Genomic DNA, 23,342 nt, shown 5'->3' with positions numbered 1-23,342 from the left:
TATTTTTTAAATCCTCACCCAAGGATATTTTTACATTTTATCTTTAGACCGAGTGGGAGGGAGGAAGAGAGAGAGAGAGAGCAACACCGATATGAGAGAGACACATTGATTGGCTGCCACCCGCACAGCCCCAACTGGGGCCGGGGCGGGGGGACAAACTGCAGCCCAGGTACGTGCCCGTGGCCGGAATTGAACCCGAGACTCTTTGGTCCACAGGCCGGTGCTCTAACTGCTGAGCCAATCCTGCCAGGGCTGAACAATTCTCTTTAAACATTTATTTCCTAGGTAATACTTAAGGCCTGTTAGAAGGGAAAACAGAGCTTAGCTTGTGCAGATTAAGAGGGATGAGCGAACAGCTCAGGGGCCAGTGTTCTCCCAGCTGCAGGAATGTGGACACCATAGAGAAGAGCACAGAACAGCAGCCCATACCGTGTAGATTACTTCAGCTCTGTCTCTCATCCCAGTGAGCTGGCTCAGTTAGCATCTTCATCCAGGTGGTTTCACTCCACGTCTTCAAAATCTTCCAGACCTAAATTGTTTGTGATTGAGGATGTGAAACTTAAGAGGCTTTAATGAAATCCTTTGGGCGCTTCAGAAGAAGCACAGGTGAAAAGGCCTCTCCTTTGAGTCCTATCATTTTCCTGGTAATAGCAACTCTGCTTCCTGAATTTCCAGTGTCTAAAGCAAATGGACCCTCCTTTTCATTTAGCGCTAAAACCCTGCACTTCAAGCACTCACCTGAGAGCTTAATCTTAGATTGACTCCCCTCTAGCTCCATTCAAAAGACTAATTGAGACCATTTCACAATCTAATAATAATGTTAATTACCCTTTCTTTCAGAAGCAATAAACTCTGTTTATATCAAGTGGAATCACCATAAAGCTACTTTACTATTTAAGCTCCCTGTAGAAGTATCACCATCAATTAAAATCGACTCTTGCATTTTTACTGAAATTCAAAAAGTGATAGAGGCATATGAGCAAATGAATGCATTTTTATGAATTTGTACTGGAGACCTTTTCACTTTGTAAGTAACTCTTAATGGCAGAAACCTATGAATTTTGTGCTAGAGATGTTCTGTCCTTACCAACTGGTATGCTCTCTTTCTGTACCGCAGGCCGACGCTCTAACCGCTGAGCCAAACCGGCCAGGGCGGTACGCTCTCTTTAACTGGTTGAATTGGGACTACATCACCCTTCCTGTCCCCATCTCAGACCTAAGTTCAGCGCCCCAGAGAAGCTCAGAGCCCTCATCTCCCCTCCGTGGCTGGATATTTGATTGAGTCGTACTGTACCACTAATCATTTCAACTATCGCAAATCCATCTGGGAGACTGGCATAAAGTATACCCAGCTGCCTCCCTTTTCCCTTCCCTATATTTTTTGAGTTATTTCACCACTTCACTGATTCAACAAAGACCTTCTGAAATTTTAGCCTCAGAAAGCCAATTAAGACAATTGTGAAAAGCAAATGCCTTTACTACTTTCCGTCAAAAGATGGTTTAAAGTAGGAGGAAACAAATACCAAAGTGGAGGGGTAATAAGGTTTAAAGCAAAAACAGTAGTAAACTGAGCTAAGTAGTTTTCATTACTGTTAGAAGGTACCCAAAAGTAGGCTAAGTGATTACATTAAATAGATAAGACTACACTCTTACCATTCTATCTTGCTGTTGGCTCTGGCATGTTTATTACCCCCATTATGATCATCATGACCAAACCTCAGGACCTTATCCTGAGAAACTGCTATGAATGGTCACTGGTGTCAGGCTTGGTTTCAAAATCCAACTCCAGCCTGGCCGGTGTGGCTCAGTGGTTGAGTGTCGGCCCATGCACCAAGAGTTTACCAGTTCAATTCCTGGTCAGGACACAAGACCAGGTTGTGGGCCAAATCCCCAGTGGGGGGCATGCAGGAGGCAGCCAATCAATGTTCTCTCTCACTGATGTTCATCCATCTCTTTCTCCCTCTCCCTTCTTCTCTCAATACAATCAATAAAGAAAAAAAACTCCAGCATGAACTGGCTGTGCAACCTTTAATAAATGAATCTGAGTTAATGGTGTAAATTGGGTACTACTTCACCAGGTTGATGATGTAACCGAAAGAACCTGAGTGCCACAGCACCTACAAAGGTTCTAATGGGAAAGCAATAGTCTTATTCCCTTGAATGTCAACCCTGCATTGCCCTCTGCCAACCTTTTACCTGGGTCCTATTTAAATGTCAACACAATTTCATATGTTGTATCTAGAACACTTCAGTTTCTCTTCCAACCTATCTAGACTGATTTCCCTCAAACACACTGCTCTCACTCCTCTGGAAGGCTTACCAGGTCTCCTGCCTATCACACTGTCCAGTTGGACTTCTGGTTTCTCACATCAGCTTGTTTCTGATTTGCCCGTGAGCCCTTCTAACCCTCCCGTTGCCCTTAGCCAATCAATTTATATATTGAAGAACCAATTCATGTCCCTCCTCCCTCAAAGAGCCACCCCAACTATTCTTGCTCTTCATTCTTTCAACTATTTCAACTGTTCTTGCCCAACTGAACTTGTTTTTTTGTTAATACAGTACTTAAAATCTGGTCCTGGCCGGTTTGGCTCAGCGGTTAGAGCATTGGCCTGCGGTCTGAAGAGAGCAGGTTCAGTTCCTGCTAAGGGCACGTACCTTGGTTGCAGTTTGTCCCCGGCCCTGTTTGGGTTGTGTGGGTGGCAGCCACTCGATGTGTCCCTTCCACATCGATGTTTCTCTCTCTCTCCCTCCTGCCTTGTCTGAACAAAATATCAAAAAATGTCCTTGGGTGAAGATAAAAAAAAAAAAAAAGAAAATCTAGATCACTTGTATATGCTTAGCTGTATGTATAGGCTCTTGTACATGCTTAGCTGTATACTGTTTTCTTAAAAAAATTTTTTTTTTCTTTATTCATTTCAGAGTGAGAGGGAGAGAGAAAAACTGATGAGAGAGAACATCAATTGGCTGCCTCCTGCATGCCTTGCACTGGGGATTTGGCCCACAACCTGGGCATGTGCCCTGACCAGGAATCGAACCAGCAACCTCTTGGTGCATGGGTCGATGCTCAACCAGTGAGCATACAGGAGGCAGCTGATGTTTTTCTCTCTAAAAAATTTAAAAAAATAAATAATCAGGCCCTAGCCGGTTTGGCTCAGAGGTTAGAGCATTGCCCTGTGGTCCAAAGAGCCGGGTTCGGTTCCCGCTAAGGGCATATACCTCGGTTGCAGTTTGTCCCTGGCCCTGGTTGGGTCATGTGGGTGGCAGCCACTCGATGTGTCCCTTTCACCTTGATGTTTCTTTCTCTCTCTGTTCCTCTCTCCCGCCCTGTCTGAACAAAAAATGGAAAAATGTCCCTTGGGTGAGGATAAAAAAAAATTAGTAAAATACTGCAGGTGATTCTTATAGACACTGCAGTACGAGACAATCTCTACACATCACCCTTCTAGCACAGATAGGCTTGTCAACAAATAATCATCTTTATTTCTTTTATCCTCACCCAAGGATATTTTTCCATTTTTTTGTTCAGATAGAGTGGGAGGGAGAGAAACATCGACGTGAAAGGGACACATCGAGTGGCTCTGCCACCCGCACAACCCAACCAGGGCCGGGGACAAACTGCAACTGAGGTACATGCCCTTAGCAGAAACCGAACTTGGGTCTCTCTGGACTGCAGACTGACACTCTAACCACTGAGCCAAATCAGCCAGGGCCAAATAATCATCTTTATTGATTAATAAGGCCTTAATATAGGATTAAACATTTCCTTCCACACTATATATGAAAAAAGATGTTTCACTGTGGCCAGGTGGTTCTGTTGGTTGGAGCGTCATCCAGTATACCAAAAGGTTGCCAGTTCAATCCCAGTCTGGTCGTGTATGGGAGGCAACCAATCACTGTTTCTCTCTGCCCCCCTCTAAAAAAATCAATTGAGAATATCCTTGGGTGAGGATTTTAAAAAATACTTTTCACACTATGGTTTACCAAAAAAGTAGGAAATACTTTGTGTTTTTCAGGTAAGAGGAGTCACCGCTAAAAGGATTCATCTTCCAGTATAGAGAGCCTACCTTAGTGCCCAGGGGTAATCAGCGGACTTCAGTTGCAGTTGGCCTTGAGTACATTCTGGTACTGCTAGCTGGGAAGTGACTAGAATTGTGTGGTATCTCTTTTGACACCAGGATGATTTTGCTATAATGTCCTAGAGATGCCTATTTTTTAATGTAGTTTCTTACCAAAGACAGTTCTTGAAATTGTCTTCCCTAGGTTGAGAAAGTTATTTCCCTTCTACTTCTGTCCTCTAATATTCATTTCTGCATCATTTTCCAAAGTAATCCTCCAACTTCAACTCCATAAATAAATGAAAACCAAGCCACGCAGTTGGAAATCAAGTTTTGTTTTTATATGAACAGAAGTAGACCATCTAGAAATATTTCAGTTTATTTAAATTGTTAAGTAGAATATGAAACCGAATTTGTAGCTAGTACCAGAGAATGGACTTAACTGTTTGGTATTTAATGAGAACAGCTTCTACACAGGATCCCAAGAGACTTACAGAAAAAGGGGCAAAGCCCTAATATTAAGCAAATAAAACTCATGTTTCAAACAGGTTATACAAAAATTGATTTATACTCCATTTCCCTTTTTTGATATTTAGAAAGTGCAGATTTAACAAAAGGTAGCCATATCCTTTCTATGTACAATGCCGATTATAATTATGCAAACAAAACTGTCAGTCTGTTACCCAAAAATCCCAGTGTTTCGTTCTCAAACCTTAAGTCACTGACTGAATTGAATAAAGATTAAAGGTTAAAAATAAAAAAGCTACTGCCACATTCCAGATAAAGGAAAGCAACAAACACATCAAAATTAATCTAACAACAGTAGGTTTAACCTAAAACTTTCAAGAAGCTTAACATCATTTCATTATTATTTTTAGTGGAAAATTAGGGATTATTTGGCAATGCTGCTTTTACTAGTAGTAAACAATGATAAAGTCAAGTGAGGGGGGAAATCCTAAGAACAACCACCAGTCAGGCATATAAAACTGTTTTTAGGGCACTATCTGAAAAATTCATGGGTCTTCATAGCAGATAGGTCCCTATATTGTTTATGTGAGCCAAGAGGGCATTAAAATGCTGTCCACGGCACAGAAAGACTTTTCAATGGAAGCTGCTGTCCTAAACTCAGCCTCTGCTAGAAATGAATCATGCTATTCACAATTATTTCAACAAAGGTATCATCTTAGGATGCTAGCAGCATAGCAAACTTAACTTACCCTATCCTAATGATAAGCAACGAAGCAAAACTAGAAAAATGAAGTGGGGGGAAAAACAATGACAGGTTTAGAGATAGCTAGAAATCTTATCTTGACATGAAAAGCCTTTTGTTGGTCTTTTTCTGAATCCATAGTAATACAAGTTTTCCAAAGGTATGTTAAGAGGCCTTAAAATTAATAATACACTAAAGTATTTCTAAATCTTAAGGTAAAGATAACTTAACACTGAAAAAGTGTTCTTTGAAGGCCAAATCTCAGTATATTTGGCAAATATGTTAATAAATTTCACTCCTCCTTCCCACCTTTTAAAAACAACCTTTACTGGGCTACCAAACTGCTAGAGGAGTTGTCAAAATGGAGACTACTCAAATTTAGGTTAAAGATTTATTCTAGGAAAGTGAATAGGCTATACACCTAATTAGAAAGACAAACCACAACACCCTCCAAACACTAGTGCATGCAATTAACTCTTCCATTTCATAAACTCAATGGTTAAGACAGGAAGGGAACAAAGAGGAACATGAAGTCAAACAGCAAATGAAGGAATCTGGGGCAGTAGTTTTCGGGAAGAGACTAAATGAGGGGAACACACAATTAACTGACATTTGACTAGTAGGCAGTTAGAATTTTCTTTGTTTACTTAGCAAGTTAAACCAGTGCTTTATGTTAAACTTGATAAACCTACTAGTTTGCCCCTTTCATTTTTAAATAACTCATACCATGAGGTGGTGGGGAGGGAGAAGTAAATAAAGCAGCATGCAGGAAGACAAACACAAGGAGAAAGTGGCCGAGGAGAACCAGTGGCAGGAATAGTTTATTTAAATATCAAGGCCACTTAAATTGAGACTCAGCAAACCAAAGCTGTTAATTCTGCATTATCCTTTGTCCTCAATTGACTACTTTGAAAATTACAGCCAAGTAAACCATAAACATTTTAATGTTCATGTTTGGATGATGTCTCCTGCACATGCTTCCATCAAAACAAAAAAGGAAGAACCAAAGTTCCTTTCCACATAAGGCACAGGACAAAATTAACCCCATTTACATATTCAAGGTGAAAATGAGTGTTTTCCTGGCTTTTGTTTGTTTCTTTTGCTATTACATGTCTATAGATTATAGGGACTCAAGCACATTATCCATGACAGAAAATTCCACTGTTGTACAAAATAAAATCGTTAATTCTAACTTTTATTCTTATACAATTTGCAGAATAGAGTTGAAATGATTGCTATAAGTTTTAATGTTGATAAGAACTGGACTATAATACAACTGAAATGCAGTGGTGAGCTGAGCAAGTACATTTAAAAATGAAGTCACAGACATGATTTTTCTATACTTTTTTTGTTTGAAGAAAATTATAAAGTCAGCAAGCAGTCACAGATGAAAAAAAACAAAATAGGTGGATTGGATAGTTAAGATGAGGAACAAAAATATCTGTTTAGAGTTAAAAATGGACAGAGTGGTTTATTTTGCAGCAAGAAGAGAAAACAGGGTGGTGGATGGCAACTGATGGAACAGGAGAACGCTCAGCAACATTTGCTCTTCCAGCCTGTCACGCCTCCTCCACTGCTGATATCTACATTTTCACTGTTGGGCTCTTTTACAGGGGTCTGGAACAAACACACAAGGAAAGTAACCCATGAAAAATCATTGCCACGGATAAATCAAGATTCAACAGAAATACTCTCATAAATGTTAAATTTATGTAACAAAATGCAATTACAGTCACAAGACAGGTTTCCTACCCTGTGCAAAATAAAGATTTGGAAGTTTTATTTTCGATCTTCATTTTGCCCTTTTCTCCAAACTGTGAAATGTCTACAGGCCTCCCAGCACTCCTTTATAACGCTTCTGAAATCTTCTCTGCCCCTAACATTTTGCAGAGAGGTTTGTTATCTCCTAGCCTAGACCCATGGGTACTCAGTACCTAAAAAGTATTATCATCAATATTTGCATTAAACCAATGTTTAGGTCATGTTTAACTTCAGGAAAGTGAAATAGCCGTTTTTTTTGTGTATAGTTGCTTGCCTTGTAAAACTGGAGTTTGTATTACAGTATTTTTCTTTTATCAACTCAGGAGAGAAAGTACTGTGCAGAAAGTTGCTAGTCAAAAACCACTACTGTATATTCCACATCTAATTTGTTAAGAAAGAGAATGTTTGACGTTTTAATTTGTATTACCAGACTGAAAAGTGTATGAAAATAATGCTACCTCATATTTGGGGCTGCCTACATGTGGAAGATGCTAGGTTAAGAACTTTATTTATTGATGTATCCGTACTTTTTAATCTTTAATATGATAACAAGGAAGCTCTACCTCAATGGGGACACAGTTTATATTAATGACTAGTTTTGTTTTTTAAAAAATATGTTTTTATTGCTTTTAGAGAGATAAAGGGAAAGGGGGAGAGAAAAGAGAAAGTGAAACATCGATTGGTTGCCTCCCATATGTGGCCCAATCAGGGATCAACACCGCAGCCTGGGTATAAGTCCTGACTGGGAATCAAACTGGCGACCTTTAGGTGCATGGGACAACACTCAATCAACTGAGCCACACCAGCAAAGGCAGCACTAGTTTTTAAAATATGCAAAGACTGATGACAAGATCAAGGGACACAGTATGGACAGAAAGAAATAAAAAATGATGGAGAAGACAAAAATATCCAGAAAGAGAAAGAATACAGAGACAAGGGAATTTCAACAAATTTTATAAGTTCTATAAATACTGAAGTAATTTTTCACTGTGACTCACCAATCTCTGAAATAGAAAGTACTTTCCACCAATTAGTGATTCTGTCCTATATCCCGCTATTCTTACTGCAGTGACTCCATTGGAGTACTCACTACTTAAGAGTTTGGTATATATCCTTCCAGATCTTTATTTGTTAAACATAACCAAACATGTGTTTTCATGTATACATATGATACCAAATATAATTTTTAAAACTAAGATCACACTACACATATTACAGCTTAATTTGCTTTGTACTACTCAATATATCATAGCTATCAGACTTAATATGCAGGATGTTTGTTGGCAGACGTGGAAGGACACAAATTTTGTTTTATACTCACTCTGAACAACAATACCTGGTAACTACTTTATCCAGTTTGAATACTCAATCATAGTTAACAGACAACATTTCACTCTAAAAAAATTCAGCTGCTTGGTTTCTCAGAAATTTTGCTAGATATTTTATTTGATATACCATCTCTATTACAGTTTACATTTTATAGATATATACATTTTTTAACTCTATGATTTGGTTTTTGGAAAAAAAAAAGTTAATATTTCAAATATAAAAATGGAAAGGTTACCAGAAGCAATGAAATTTTCTCCTATACAATGTCTGTTTCCCCTTTAGGATTTCTGTGAGATTTTCTCTAATTTTATTTGCATATAAATATACCACAGACTAAATAGGGAATTCAGGACTCATAACCAAATCTAGTCATTTGAGAGAAAATATGAAAACCAATTTCCCAATTTTGCTACAAGTTACTTGTACTGGTAAGTTTTGGGATTCACAAATGAAACATAGAAACTAACCTTGAAGCAAAATGAATTCCCTGAAGTCACATTTTCAACATCGTCATTATTATTTTTTACATCACAGATTGAAATGATTGGCTAAATAAAATTTGGGGGTGGATTTAGTGTTTATTCAGTATATAGTATATGCATGCCCTTTATTGACACATCTGAGAATACACAGAAGAATAGTGATTCTGTAGTAATAACTACAGAATACATTCCCCTCTATCTTAAATTTTTAAAAATTATCTATGGAAATGTAAAAAATGTGTAAGAGAAATGAATCCAAAAGTAAACAGAAAAGTCACAACACAATGGACCAGACAAAAAGCTGGAAAAAAAGGAGTTGGAAATTGAGGACGAGAGAGTTAAGTGTGAGAGTTCAGAATATTAACTTTTATTATTGACCAGATCCTACAGATTTCTAGATGGCTCTCTTTTCTCCCAATTCCTTACTTCACTTTGAAGGATTAGATACTGGTGATGGGTAAACATTTTGAAACAGTGCTACCCAAGACCAATTTCTGTATGTAAATCTAGTACTTTAGAAAAGACCAAATATTCAACTATGACACTGGGCAGGCACCTTAACAGTAAGTACAAAAAGAAACTTACCTTTCGAAGGATATCTTCAGCTAATGTGAGAAAGGCCTTTTCGATGTTTATATTTGCTTTTGCACTAGTCTCAAAAAATCTAATACCATGCTCCTTTGCAATCTAAAATAGAAGCAAAATGTCATTATAAAATTATCAAGTATAGGTTGCCAATGGATGACTTTAGCATCTTAGAGGAAATAGTAATACAGTAAAGGCAGCAGTTTCAACTAGGTTATATAAAACAGATTTAAATGGGCCAAGATTCAAGCAGCCAAGCTCTTAAAAAATAAGTAAACAAAGTAATAAGTGAATAAGTGAATCCTCTCTTCATTTTAAGAGTTTTACTTCAGATATTCTAAAAGTATAGTTGACCTAAAACAACTTGAATATGAACTGTAACAATTCAGTTATACATGGATTTTTTTCCAGTAGATATATATTTAGCCTTTCATATCCCTGGGTTTTTTGTTTGTTTTTTTATCCTCACCCGAGGACATTTTTCCATTTTTTGTTCAGGTAGAGTGGGAGGGAGGGAGAGGAACAGAGAGAGAGAGAGAAACATCGATCTGAAAGGAACACATCGAGTGGCTGCCACCCGCACAACCGACCAGGGCCGGGGACAAACTGCAACTGAGGTACACGCCCTTAGTGGGAACCGAACCTGGGTCTCTCAGGACCGCAGGCCGACGCTCTAACCGCTGAGCCAAACCGGCCAGGGCTATCCCTGGGTTTTGTATCTGCAGATATAAGGGTCAATTGTGCCCATTATCTTATGCCATTTTATATAAGGGACTTGAGCATCCTAGGATTTTTGTCCATAGCGGGTCTTGGAACCAATTCCCTGAGGATATTAAGGGACAACTGTAGTCAAGTTTTTGGGAAGTCAAAAGTTTTATGTGGATTTTCGACTGAGTAGACAGCACCCCTAAACCCCACACTGTCAAATTATGAAATAATTAACTGATACATTTCTTTAATGTCTTACATTTAAAAATTGTGAAACACTACTTCGTATTTTCCCCTCTTTGTAGTATAAATAAAGCTTAACATAGTACTGCCACATATTTAATTCTATACTTGTTAGCTATGTACTGAAATAAATTCACTCAAATGATAAGCACTAGTTTCATTCAGAAATTTTTACCTGTTCTCCTTTTCCTTTAGGTACAACTCTTTTATCGTCCATATCACACTTGTTTCCTAGTAACATTCTTTCCACATCTTCATTGGCATGCTGAAATGGAATAAAAATTTTATTTACACACTACCATGAATAATGGCTTAATATTTCCCCAAAATGACTTGTTCTCAATTATGGTGTTATTTCAATAGGTTGAATTACCCTAAACCATCCCAAGCTAAAAGCCTACATAAATTCTTAAATTACCTAGAAAAGAAATACAACAAAGACAAATCTCTGTCAAATATTACTTTCCCACTATATAGGCTTATCTAGTTTCTAGATATGTTCTCACCAAAAAAAGATATAAGCAAAAGATCTGAAGCCAGAATCTCATGCATACCTAAATCCAAGCTGTATCATGATTTTAAATAATGGTATTACTCTATAGAAACATTCATTAAAAATTCTACCAAGCCCTGGCCAGTTTGGCTCAGCGGTTAGAGCATTGGCCTGTGGTCCAGAGAGACCCGGGTTCAGTTCCTGCTAAGGGCGTGTACCTTGGTTGCAGTTTGTCCCCAGCCCTGGTTGGTCGTGCGGGTGGCAGCCACTCGATGTGTCCTTTTCACGTCGATGTTTCTCTCTCTCTCTCTGTTTCTCTCCCTCCCACTCTACCTGAACAAAAAATGGAAAAATGTCCTCAAGTGAGGATAAAAAATATATATAAAAATATATTTATTTATTGGTTCACTTTTTTAGAAAGAGAGGAAGAGAGAGAGAGAAACATCGATGTGAGAAACACTGATCAGCTGCTTCCTGCAAGCACCCTACCGGTGACTGAGCTCACACCCCAGGCATGTGCCCTGACTAGGAATTAAACTGGGACCTCTCAGTCCATGGGATGAAGCTCAATACACTAAGGGACACCAGCTGGGCAAAATACAAAGATTTTTGTATAATGCTCTTGTTTCCTGCAACCTTACGGTATTATTTACTGGTGCTAATAGCTTCTAGTTGGGACCATCTTATAGGATGGCTATACAGCTTCTGGGTAATTTAGGAATTGTCTTGGATCCAGGGTTTTAGTTAGACCTGCCTAAATTCTAAAGAAAAAGACAAAAAATAACATTAAATTTTATAAAGTAGAAATGTTTGTCCTGGCTGGTGTGGCTCAGTTGGAGCATCATTTGGTACACCGGAGGGTGGTGGGTTCAATTCCCAGATGGGGCATGTGGAGGAGGCAACTAATCGATGTTTCTCTCTCACATCGATGTTTCATTCTCTCCCTCTCCCTATCAATAAATTTAAAAAAAAGAAGAAATGCTCAATAATAATGACTTCCATAATGATAGTACATTATATCCTAAAGATCGATTAGAATACTTAATCTTCTCAACCAAGTACGCAAATGTGTTTATGAAGGGTTTATATATATAATTTCTCCATCTTACCTCATCTATGTTTCTAAGCCATTTGCTGATGTTTTCAAAACTTTTACCATTGGTGATGTCATATACTAGCATGATACCCATTGCTCCTCTGTAATAAGAGGTTGTGATGGTGTGAAATCGCTCCTGGCCTGCTGTATCCCTGAAATAAACAACAATAATTTGTATTGAGCATTTTGAGATTAATTCTAGATAAAAGGTGAAGTAGTAGTTTCAGTAAGACAGACAGAAAAATATGCCACAACACAAAATAGAACCATCACTCATTTAATTCTTAAATGGTAAATCATTATGGTTACTCATAAACATATATATATGTGTGTATATATATACATACACACACATATATATATACACATACATACATACATACAACTTCTTAGTCAAAGGAAATTAATGACCTACCTATATTGAACGAAAAACTGTAAAGGAAAACAGTAAAAAGTGATACATAAAACTCTTAAAGTTATTTTAAGATGAACACCAGTAGCCCTGGCCCATATTGCTCAGCTGAAACATCGTCCTGTGCACCAAAGGGCCTTGCGTTCGATTCCCGGTCAGGGCACATACTCAGGCTGGGGGTTCAGTCTCCCAACAGAGGCTCATAAAGGAGGCAGCCATTCAATGTTTCTTTCTCCCTCTGCCTTTCTCTCTCTAAAATCAATTAAAAAACAGTAAGTGTGATAAAAACTCTTAGAATTCCATTTTCTTCATGATCTAGCTCCATAATGTAATACAAAAGCATGTGGAATTTTTACATTAAAGGACTACACTCTAGTATAGCCACATTTACCTTTAGAATCATTAACAAAACGTTGTAAAGATAATCTTATTTATAAATAACAAGACATAGAGGTAAATAGTATTATTTTTCAATGTCTTCAAACCAATGATTTAAGACGTATTTTGCTCCTGTGATTTTCCCCTCGTTTGATCACCAATTTCTTCCTTTTATGAACCATTCTCATTACTACATATACATGTTTTAGTATCCCCATCTTTTCTTATAAAGCAAAATTAAAACAAAACAAAAACACCCACTCTCAACCCCCCACATCCCTCCAACTAACTGCATTTTTCTGTTCCCCTTCCTAGCAAACTTATTTTAACTTTTATTTAAAATACAGTGATACCTCGGTTCTCGAACATAATCCGTTCCAGGAGGACGGTCGAGAACCGAATTGTTCGAGAACCGAAGCAATGAAACCCAATAGGAAAGCGTGACTCCACAAAGCGTGACTCTCTCTCTGCACTCACACTGATGACGCAAGCAAGGCGCGCTGGGCCGAATGAACGCCATTCGGCTCAACTCGGCTCATCTCGGAAGTTCGAGTTCCAAATATTTGTTCGGATTCCGAGACAAAAGTTTCTCGAATCTCTGGTCGAATACCGATTTGGTCGAAAACCGAGGCGTTCGAGAACCGAGGTATCACTGTAATTATACCTCACAGGAAGTTATAAAAACCGTACAAAGAAGTCTTGTGAACCCTTCACCCAGTTTTCCCCAATGGTAACATCTTATATCATTTTATAAGATCAAACCCAGAATCTGACACTGGTGCATTCTACAGGCTATAGAGATCACTTTACATGCATTCCTATATGTGTGCATGCATGTTTAGGTCCCTGCAATTTTACATGTATACATTTGTGTAGTCACCACCACAAACAAGACAAAAAAACTGTTGCATAACCCTTCTACCCACTACAGTCCCTATACTCTGGCCAATAAGGTTTTCCATTTCTATAATTCTGTCATTTCCGGAATGTTATGTAAATGGAATCATGTGATATGCAACCTTTTGAAATGGTTTTCACTTTTTCAGCATAATGCCATTGAGATCTATCCAAGCTGCTGAATGTAATACTAGTCTGCTCTGTTTTCTTGCTGTGTAGTATTTCATTGTGAGGACATATCACAATTTGTTTAACCACTCACCCACAGAAGGTCATTTGGGTTCGTTCCAGTTTTGGGCTATTACAAATAAAGTTGCTGTGAATATTCATGTATAAGTTTCTGTGGAACTTCTGGTCAAGATGGTGGGTAGGTAAACGCAGTATCACATCCTCCCACAACCACATCAAAGTTACAACTAAACTACAGAACAGCCCTGGCCGGTTTGGCTCAGCGGATAGAGCGTCGGCCTGCGGTCCTGAGAGACTCGGGTTCGGTTCCCGCTAAGGGCGTGTACCTTGGTTGCAGTTTGTCCCCGGCCCTGGTCGGTCGTGCGGGTGGCAGCCACTCGATGTGTTCCTTTCACATCGATGTTTCTCTCTCTCTCTCTCTGTTCCTCTCTCTCCCTCCCACTCTACCTGAACAAAAAATGAAAAAAATGTCTTTGGGTGAGGATAAAAAAAAAAAAAAAAAAATTAAACTACAGAACAATCATTATTCAAAATCGCCTGAAATGAAGCTGAATGGAAGTCGTACAACTACAAACGTAGAGAAGAAGCCACAAAAAGACTGGTAGGAGGGGCAGAGGCACGGATGGGCTGGTCCCCCACCCAAATGTGGCGAATAAAAATCAGGAGGACACCTCGACTGGGAGGGTCCTTCCTGAGGACCGAGGGGTCCCCGTCCCACACCAGGCACCCAGCTCAGGGTTCCAGTGCCAGAAAGAGAAGTCCCCATAATGTCTGGCTGGAAAAACCAGCGGGAACTGAGGCTCAGGGAGGCTGAGGCAGCTGGAGCCCCAGGCAGCTCCTCTTACAGGGCCCATGCACTAACTTACTTGGACTCGCACCCTCCAGGCTCCAGCACGGGGAAGGCAGCTTGAAAGGCACCAGAGACATATGGGGAAGAACTGAGTTGTCTGGCATTGGAGCAAGGGCTGGAGAGGCGGGCTTTCTCCTGGACAAACGTGCTGTCAGAGGCCTTTGTTCCTTTGGTGAGCCCTTCCCTGGGAGGGAAGACTGTCACCCAATCTGGGACTCCAGCAACCTGGCTCACACTTGTCTGTCCCGCCCCACCCAACTTTCAGGCCCACTCAAGCTATTGCCAGTTGCTTTACCATAGGATTGGCCTGTCTTGGATCTTGCTTCAGGTTTTCCTAAATTCTTTCAAACAAGCAGCATCTGATCTCAGCTAGTCCCATACCTCTCATTAAGTAATACATAGAAACAAACACAGGGAGGTGGCCAAAATGAGGAGACAAAGAAACAGGTCCCAAATGAAAGAACAGAACAAAACTCCAGGAAAAGAACTAAGCAAAATGGAGATAAGCAACTTAGCAGATGCTGAGTTCAAAACACTACTTATAAGGATGCTCAATGAACTTAGTGAGAACCTCAGAGAACTTAGGGCCTCAAGAGCAAAACAAAAAACAAAAAACAAAGGACCAGTCAGAAATGAAGGAGGCACTAACTGAAATAAAGGATAATTTACATAGACTCAATAATAGAGTAGGTAAAGACAAGAAGCAAACCATCGATTTGGAATATAAGGAAGCAAAAAACACCCAATCACAACAGCAGGAAAAAAAAAAGTCCAAAAAAGTGAGGAGAGTGTAAGGAGCTTCTGGGACAACTTCAAGCGTGCCAACATTCACATCTTGGGGGTGCCAGAAGGAGAAGAGAGAGAACAAGAAAACGAAAACCTATTTGAAACAATAATGGCAGAAAACTTTCCTAACTTGGTGAAGGAAACAGACATACAAGTCCAAGAAGCACAGAGAGTCCTAAACAAGATGAACCCCAAGAGGCCCACACTAAGACACATCATCATCAAAATGCAAAAGGTTCAAGACAAAGAGAGAATCTTAAAAGCAGCAAGAGAAAAGCAGTTAGTTATCTACAAGGGAGTTCCCATTAAGACTGTCAGCTGATTTTTCAAGAGATACTTTGCAGGCCAGAAGGGAGTGGCAAGAAATATTCAGAGTGATGAAAAGCAAGAACCTACAACCAAGATTACTCTATTCTGCAAAGCTGTCATTTAGAATCGATGGCCATTTAGAGTTTCCCAGACAAGAAAAAGCTAAAGGAGTTCATCACCAACAAACCATTATTATATAAAATGTTGGGTCTTCTTGAAGAAAAAGATAAAAAATATGAACAAACAAAATGGCAATGAATACACATCTATCGACCATTGAATCTACAAACAAAATGAACAAGTAGAACAGAAACATTCTCATAGATACAGAGAAATTTTGTTGGTTGCCAGATGGGAGGGGGGTTGGGGGAATGGGTGAAAAAGGTGAAACGATTAAGAAGTACAAATTGGTTGTTAGACTGACAAACCTCAAAGGAAAGGGGGGGGTGGGGTGGGAAGAAATAACCAAAAAAAATATACATATATATACTCATAACCAATGGACACAGGCAACAGTGTGGGGGAAGGCAGGAGGGGGGCAGGAATGGGGAAAAATGAGGAACACCTGTAATACATTCAACAATAAAGATAAGTTTAAAAAGTTTCTGTGTGGACCCAAGTTTTTCATTTTTCTGGAATGAACTACCAGGATATTATTGCTGAACCATATGAGTTTATCTTTAATATAAGCTTAACTTTATAAAAAACTGCCAGCCGTGGCCGGTTTGGCTCAGCGGTTAGAGCGTCAGCCTGCGGTCCGGAGGGACCCGGGTTCAGTTCCCGCTAAGGGCACGTACTTCGGTTGCAGTTTGTTCCCGGCCCTGGTTGGTCGTGCGGGTGGAAGAAAAAAAATAGAAAAATGTCCTCGGGTGAGGATAAAAAACAACAACAACAACAAGAACAAAAACAACGGCCAAACTTTTCTAAAGTGGCTGTCCCACTTCATATTCCCACTAGCAATGTATAAGAGATCCAGTTTTTCTGCATACTATTAGCATTTGATGTTGTCACTATTTCTTAGTTGTTGTACCATGCCATCATCATTTTAAGTTATATTTCTCTATGGCTAATGATGTTAAACATCTTTCATGTCATTATTTGCCATCCATATATCCTCTTCGATGAAAAATTTTTTTTATATCTTCTGGTCATTTCTAATTGGATTGTTTGCCTTTTTTTTTTTAAACTGTTGAGTTCTTCTTACATGTCAGATATATGGTTTGGAAATACTTCCTCGAAGTCTATAACTAGTTTTTTCATCCTCTTGACATAATCTTTTGTAGAGCCTAATTTCTTCACATAACTGTAAACAGCAAATCTCTAGAGGTAGAGTCTTATGTTGAAGTCTGAAGTCAGCCACTTTTACTAACTTTCCAAAGTATGAAAATACTACTTTATACACCCAAGAATCAATGTCCTCAACTGTAAAAAGTGGATACTAATAATATCTATCTCGAAGGATTTTCATGAGCATCAGAGCTAATAGAGTTAAAACATCAGGCACACAATACATGATCCTTAAACCTTAAAAAAAAGTTATCTCAACCAATTCTAATTAGACTGCTATCACTACTATATTAAGACTGATTTTCTTAAAAGGTCTCCGATAACTTCTGATTGTCAAATCCAATATTTAGTTCCTTTATACACAGTTTAATCATTCATCACGATTCCACACAATTGACCCTTTTCTCTTCTTAAAACAATTTATTCTCATGACTTTTCAGATATCACACGCTTCTGCTCTTAGTTCTATGTATGGCACTGGCTGCTCATTCTCAGCATCTTTTGTTGGCATTCTAACATTTAGAGATGTAGGAGCTGGCCTTTTCTACACAGTAGCCTGAGTGACCTTCTTTAAATATACTTATGAGCGTATCATTTTTCTGCTTAGAATTTCCAACAGCTTTAATGGGGGAAAAATCGGCTTTTTAATAAATGGTGCTGAAACAACTGAATATCTTCATGCAAAAGAATAAAGATAGAGCCCTACCTCATACCATATAAAGATGAATTCAAAACAGATCTAAGATCTAAATGTAAGAGCTAAAATTGTAAGAAAAAAAAGAAACTTTAAAAAGAAAAAATAGACAAATTGGACTTCATCAAAATTAAAGAGCTTTACTTCAATAGATACTATCAAGAAAATGTTCTCTCACACATCAATGTTTCTCTCCCTCTCCCTTCTTCTTTCTCTAAAAATTAATTAAAACATTTAAAAAAAGAAAACCCACAGAATAGAAAATATTTGTATCATATTCTTGATAAGGAACTTATGTATGCAGAATATATAAATATCTCAACAATAAAAGACAAATGACCCAATATAAAAATGGGCAAAGGGTCTGCTGTTTCTCCAAAGATGTGCAAACAGCCAATAAGCATGTGAGAGGATGCTCAATATCAATAGTCATTAGAGAATTGCAAACCAAAACCACAATGAGATACCACTTCAGATGCACTAGGATATCAATAATAATAATAGTAACAACTCATATGTAGGTCAGGATGTAGAGAAACTGGAAGCCTCATACACTGTTTCTGGGAATGTAAAATGATACAGCTATTTTGGAAAACATTCTGGCAGTTCCTTAATATGTCCAACATACATCTCCCATTAGATCCAGCAATTCCACTCTGAAGTATATAACCAAGAGAAATAAATACATAGGTCCACTTAAAAACATACATGTTCATAACACTATTTTTCATAATAGCCAAATAGTAGAAACAACCTAAATGTTCACCAACTGATCAATGAATAAAGAAAAATGTGGTATATCCATACAATGGAATATTATTCAGCCATTAAAAGGAAGAATATATTCTACAACATGGGTGAACTTTGACAATATTATATTAAGTGAAACAAACAAACACATCATATTAGATGATTCCATTTATATAAAATGTCAGGAACAGAAAATCTACTAAGAAAGAAAGTATAGGTTAATGGCTGCCCTGACTGGGGGGTTTAGAAGAGAATGGCTGTTAAAAAATATGGGGTTTCTTTTTGGGAATATAAAAATGTTCTAAAATTGTGTTGATGGTGAATATACCTCATAAATATACTACAAAACTATTTAATTGCTTACTTTAAATGGGACAATTAGAGCCCTGGCCGGTTTTGCTCAGCGGTTAGAGCGTCGGCCAGAGAAACCCGGGTTCGGTTACCGCTAAGGGCATGTACCTCAGTTGCAGTTTGTCCCTGGCCCTAGTTGGGTCATGTGGGTGGCAACCACTCGATGAGTCCCTTTCACATCAATGTTTCTCTCTCTCTCTCTTCCTCTCTCTCCCTCCCACTCTATCTGAACAAAAAACGAAAAGATATCCTCGGGTGAGGATAAAAAAGAAAATAAAATAAATGGGACAATTAGATGGTATGTGAATTATACTTCAATAAAGCCATTACACAAACAAATAAATAAAAACCATGACTAGACTTAAAAAAAAAATCCCCAAATTCATTATACCCAGAATCCCAAAATTCTTACCTGGACTTAAGTTTGAAAAGCGTAACAGAGAGACCCGGGTTCGGTTCCCGCTAAGGGCATGTACCTCGGTTGCAGTTTGTCCCCGGCCCTGGTTGGTCGTGCGGGTGGCAGCCACTCGATGCGTCCCTTCACATTGATGTTTCTCTCTCCCTCCCTCCCACTCTATCTGAACAAAAAATGGAAAAATGTCCTCGGGTGAGGATAAAAAAAAAAAAAAAAGCGTAACAGAATTTGTCTTTTCTCCAGAGCCTCCACCCCCAAATTTTGAGGCACTACTTTCCCAGACAGCTACAAAAACATTTTTTTTTTCCATCCCAAATTCACAAGTTTGTTCCCACTTGAGAACCTCCGTACTAGCTGTTGCCACAGCCTGTACATGATTGGTTCCTCCTCATTTCTGCATTCTGACCATCAAGGTATCTTGTCAATGAAACCCTCGCCAATCATCTAAATTTAGTTATCCCAGATATCTCCATTCCATTTCCTTAATTTACTTCTCTGCACAACACTTATAACAGATTTATTTATTTCATGTTTGCCTACTGTAACCTCTAAAATGTAAGTTTTATCAAAGATTTGCCTGTCACTGTAGAATCCACAGTGTCTACATGGTGAATAGGCACTCAAATGTTTATTAATGAGTTATATTTCAGAATCTTACCTTGTAGGTTCATTTTAAAAATATTGTTTACGTGTCTAAAATATGAGTAGCTAGGAATATAACAGAACTACCAATACATCAATATTCTTTATATGTATTCAACCCTGGTATGCAATTAAGATGTTCATATATCTGCCATCTATCCATTTACCCATCAATTCAAATATGTACTGAATGTCTACTGTGTGCTCAGCATTGTGTAAGAACACACACAGAACATGGGTTTGGAATCAGATCCAAGTTCATCCTCAGGTTCTAATCCTTTCAGCTGGGTGACCCTGAAGGCATTCAACCTCTCTGGATCTTTGTGTATTTTTTTCCATTCACAAACAATTAGGAAGAATAGATAAAGTAAAATTCTGTTAATTTCTTTGTTTTAGATAACACCAAAGTAATCTATTATCATTATATGTAACAAAATTTAATTTTCAAGATGTTCTAAGTCAAAACCATCTTTGCAGATGCTCAATAATATTCAGAGCTCTCTCAAGTTAGTTATCTGTCTATGTTTAAGCTGTACTCAACGCTGCTTCACAGGAAAACCCAAGCTTTGCCTACAGCCCATTTCTGTATAAAGCTAAAATACAATGTTTTATTTAGCCAAGTTAAAGATATGGATGAACTTTTCAATTTTTTAAGGAGAATCTCAGCACTGTCACTTATTCATCTCATCTCAAAGTATATGTTCACTCCCAGCTAGTGTAGCTCAGTGGTTGAGAATCAACCCATGCATCAAGAGGTCGCTAGTTTGATTCCCAGTCAGGGCACATGCCCAAGCTGTGGGCCCAATCCCCAGTGAGGGGCCTGCAGGAGGCAGCCAATCAATGTTCTCTCTCATTGCTGTTTCTATTTCTCTCTCCCTTTCCCTTCCTCCCTCTCTAAAAATCAATAGAGAAAAAAAATAAATTAAATTAAATAAAAAAGAATTATCCAGCCCTGGCTGGTTTTGCTCAGTGGTTAGAGCGTCGGCCTGCTGTCTAAAGAGACCCGGGTTCGGTTCCTCCTAAGGGCACATACCTTGGTTGCAGTTTGTCCCTGGCCCCAGTTGGGGTCGTATGAGTGGCAGCCAGTAGGTGTGTCTCTCTCACATTGATGTTTCTCTCCCTCTCTTCCTCCCTCTCTCCTTCTACTCTATCTGAAGATGAATGCAAAAATGTCCTTGGGTAAGGATAAAAAAAAAAAAAGAATGATCTGTCCACGGTGTTGAAAACAGGTGTGTGTGCAAAAAGCAGAGTTAGGAGATAATGCAATACCTTAAAAAAAAACTGCCTAAAGAAATGTCATTTAAGAAAAACCATCTAGCCCTGGCTGATGTGGCTCAGTGATTAGAGCCTGTGGACCAAAGAGTCACGGGTTCGATTCTAGCCAAGAGCACGTACCTTGGTTTTTGTTTGGTCCGGGCCCTGGTCGGGGTCATGAGGGAGGCAACCAATCAATGTGTCTCTCTTAAGTCGATGTGTGTCTCTCTATCCCTCACACGCTGTCTGGAGATTTAAAAAGTGAAAAGCGATCCTCAGGTGAGGATTAAAAGAAAAAAGAAAAGAAAAAAAGAAAAGGAAAACCATCTAGCTCAGTTGGTGTGGCTCAGTGGTTGAGTGTTGTTCTATGCACCAGGAAGGTTGCTGGTTCAATTCCCAGTTAGGCACATGCCTGGAATGTGGGCTCGATCCCCAGTAGGAGGCATGCAGGAGGCAGTGATTGATGTTTCTCTGTCATCAATCTTTCTATCTCTCTCTCCCTCCCTCTAAAACCAATAAAAATATATTTAAAAAAAAGAAAAACAATCTAAAGGAAGAAGAAATGGGAGACATCTGTAATACTGTTAACAATTTAAAAAATATAATTCTAAAAAATATATATTAAAAAGAAAACCCATCTAAGAAATATGTTACCAATTCTTCTAGGGTGTATCCTTAAATCATGTTAAACCAGTAAGAGGCTACACACACACACACACACACACACACCCATATGTATTTGTATTTATATATTTATTTACATTCTTAGAGTATAATTTTTATCGCCATTACCTTTAACATTATATCAACTTATTAAGAATCATTACAAAAAGTAGCTCTATGAAAATTTATTTTGTATGTTATAATCTGTTTTCACCCCTTCTTTACATTATTTTTGTAAAGAATAATGTAATTTATTGTGGGTAACCCACCCTCCCTGCTCCTTTTGTTGTCTTGATTGCCAAGAAGTTTGTAGGTAAATTTTACAAAGCCAGCATAAAAAATGAACTGTCCTTTAGAGATAGGATATTTATAGCTTCCATTTTTCTCAATTTCAAATTTTTATTTTATGTTCTTTAATCTTACCTATTTAGTTACAAAATGCCTTAAATCAGGTGTAATACACAAATGCTTTCATGAAAAAACAAGCTCTGGCCAATTTGGCTCAGCGGTTAAAGCGTCGACCTGCTGACCTGAGAGTTCTACATTCAGTTCCCACTAAGGGCATGTACCTCGGTTGCAGTTTGTCCCCAGGCCTGGGTTGGGGTTGTGTGGGTGATGACCAGTCGATGTGTCTCTCTCACATCGATGTTTCTCTCTCTCCCCCCACCTCTCTCCCTCCCACTCGATCTGAAGATAAATGCAAAAATGTCCTTGGGTGAGGATAAAATAAAAAAAAATAAAAAATGTGTCTCATCACAGTAGAAACAGTTTAGTTCTTTTTGAATTGGTAAAAAGTATAAATTAACTAATAATTCTATCCCCTCAGAGAGGGGTTAAAATTTCCTACTCAAAATCCAGACTGGAAATTTACTTATCCAAGACAAAGCGTGTACAGGACCTGGGCTTCCAGTAGTGCCAAAAAGCTACAGTGTAGGAGGAATAGAAAACTTTCATTTCAATTTTTGTCATAAGTAATAACAATTTAGGGAGATCTAACACTGAACTCCAGTATGAATACCCACCCCCAGCACTGTCTAGCTATTATATGCTTTGTTCTTCCCCATTCATTCACCTTACACAATTAGCAAATTATACATACACTTCAGTGTCAAATCTATGACTAAATTCTCCACCAAGAAAGCACATACCCCAAAAGAAACTAAATCTAAATCAATAGCACCTGGAGAGGAGGTTTTATATTATAATGCTGGTTTGTTATGAAATACCAATATAAAAGATATTGAAACATCATCCCAAATCTCCTACACCCAAATATCTTCCCTCTTTTTATATGCTCTCCCTGTTAAGACTTTTCGAGTTTTTTACATCCTTTTTTTTTTTTCTTTCATTTTTTGTTCAGATAGAATGGGAGGGAGGGAGGGAGGGAGAGAGAGAGAGAGAGAGAGAGAAACATCGACGTGAAAGGGACACATCGAGTGGCTGCCACCCGCACAACCCAACGATGGCCGGGGACAAACTGCAACCGAGGTACGTGCCCCTAGC

The 23,342-nt window shown here is 38.6% G+C and overlaps 1 protein-coding gene across 4 annotated transcripts in view; it reads right to left on the bottom strand.

Annotated features, from left to right (window-relative positions):
* Nucleotides 1-414: 414 nt before the first annotated feature.
* Nucleotides 415-23,342, bottom strand: part of RAB10 (RAB10, member RAS oncogene family) — an 83,625-nt gene continuing 60,697 nt past the window's right edge. For 2 of the 4 annotated variants that reach the window (XM_036262310.1, XM_036262312.1), the window contains exons 3-6: nt 11,976-12,114; nt 10,549-10,638; nt 9,423-9,524; nt 415-529 (exon numbers count right to left, since the gene is read on the bottom strand). In XM_036262310.1, coding sequence (XP_036118203.1) covers nt 443-529; nt 9,423-9,524; nt 10,549-10,638; nt 11,976-12,114 — 418 coding nt within the window. In that variant the 3' untranslated portion in view covers nt 415-442. Of the gene's footprint in view, nt 530-4,374; nt 6,883-9,422; nt 9,525-10,548; nt 10,639-11,975; nt 12,115-23,342 lie in introns of those variants that run through there. The other 2 variants (XM_036262314.1, XM_036262311.1) reach the window with 2 other exon arrangements.

The sequence above is a fragment of the Molossus molossus genome, unplaced genomic scaffold (assembly GCF_014108415.1).
Source record: "Molossus molossus isolate mMolMol1 unplaced genomic scaffold, mMolMol1.p scaffold_m16_p_15, whole genome shotgun sequence".
NCBI classification, from domain to species: Eukaryota; Metazoa; Chordata; class Mammalia; order Chiroptera; family Molossidae; genus Molossus; species Molossus molossus.
Note: the sequence above shows the minus strand (reverse complement) of the source record. Positions and strands in the feature narration are given on the sequence as shown.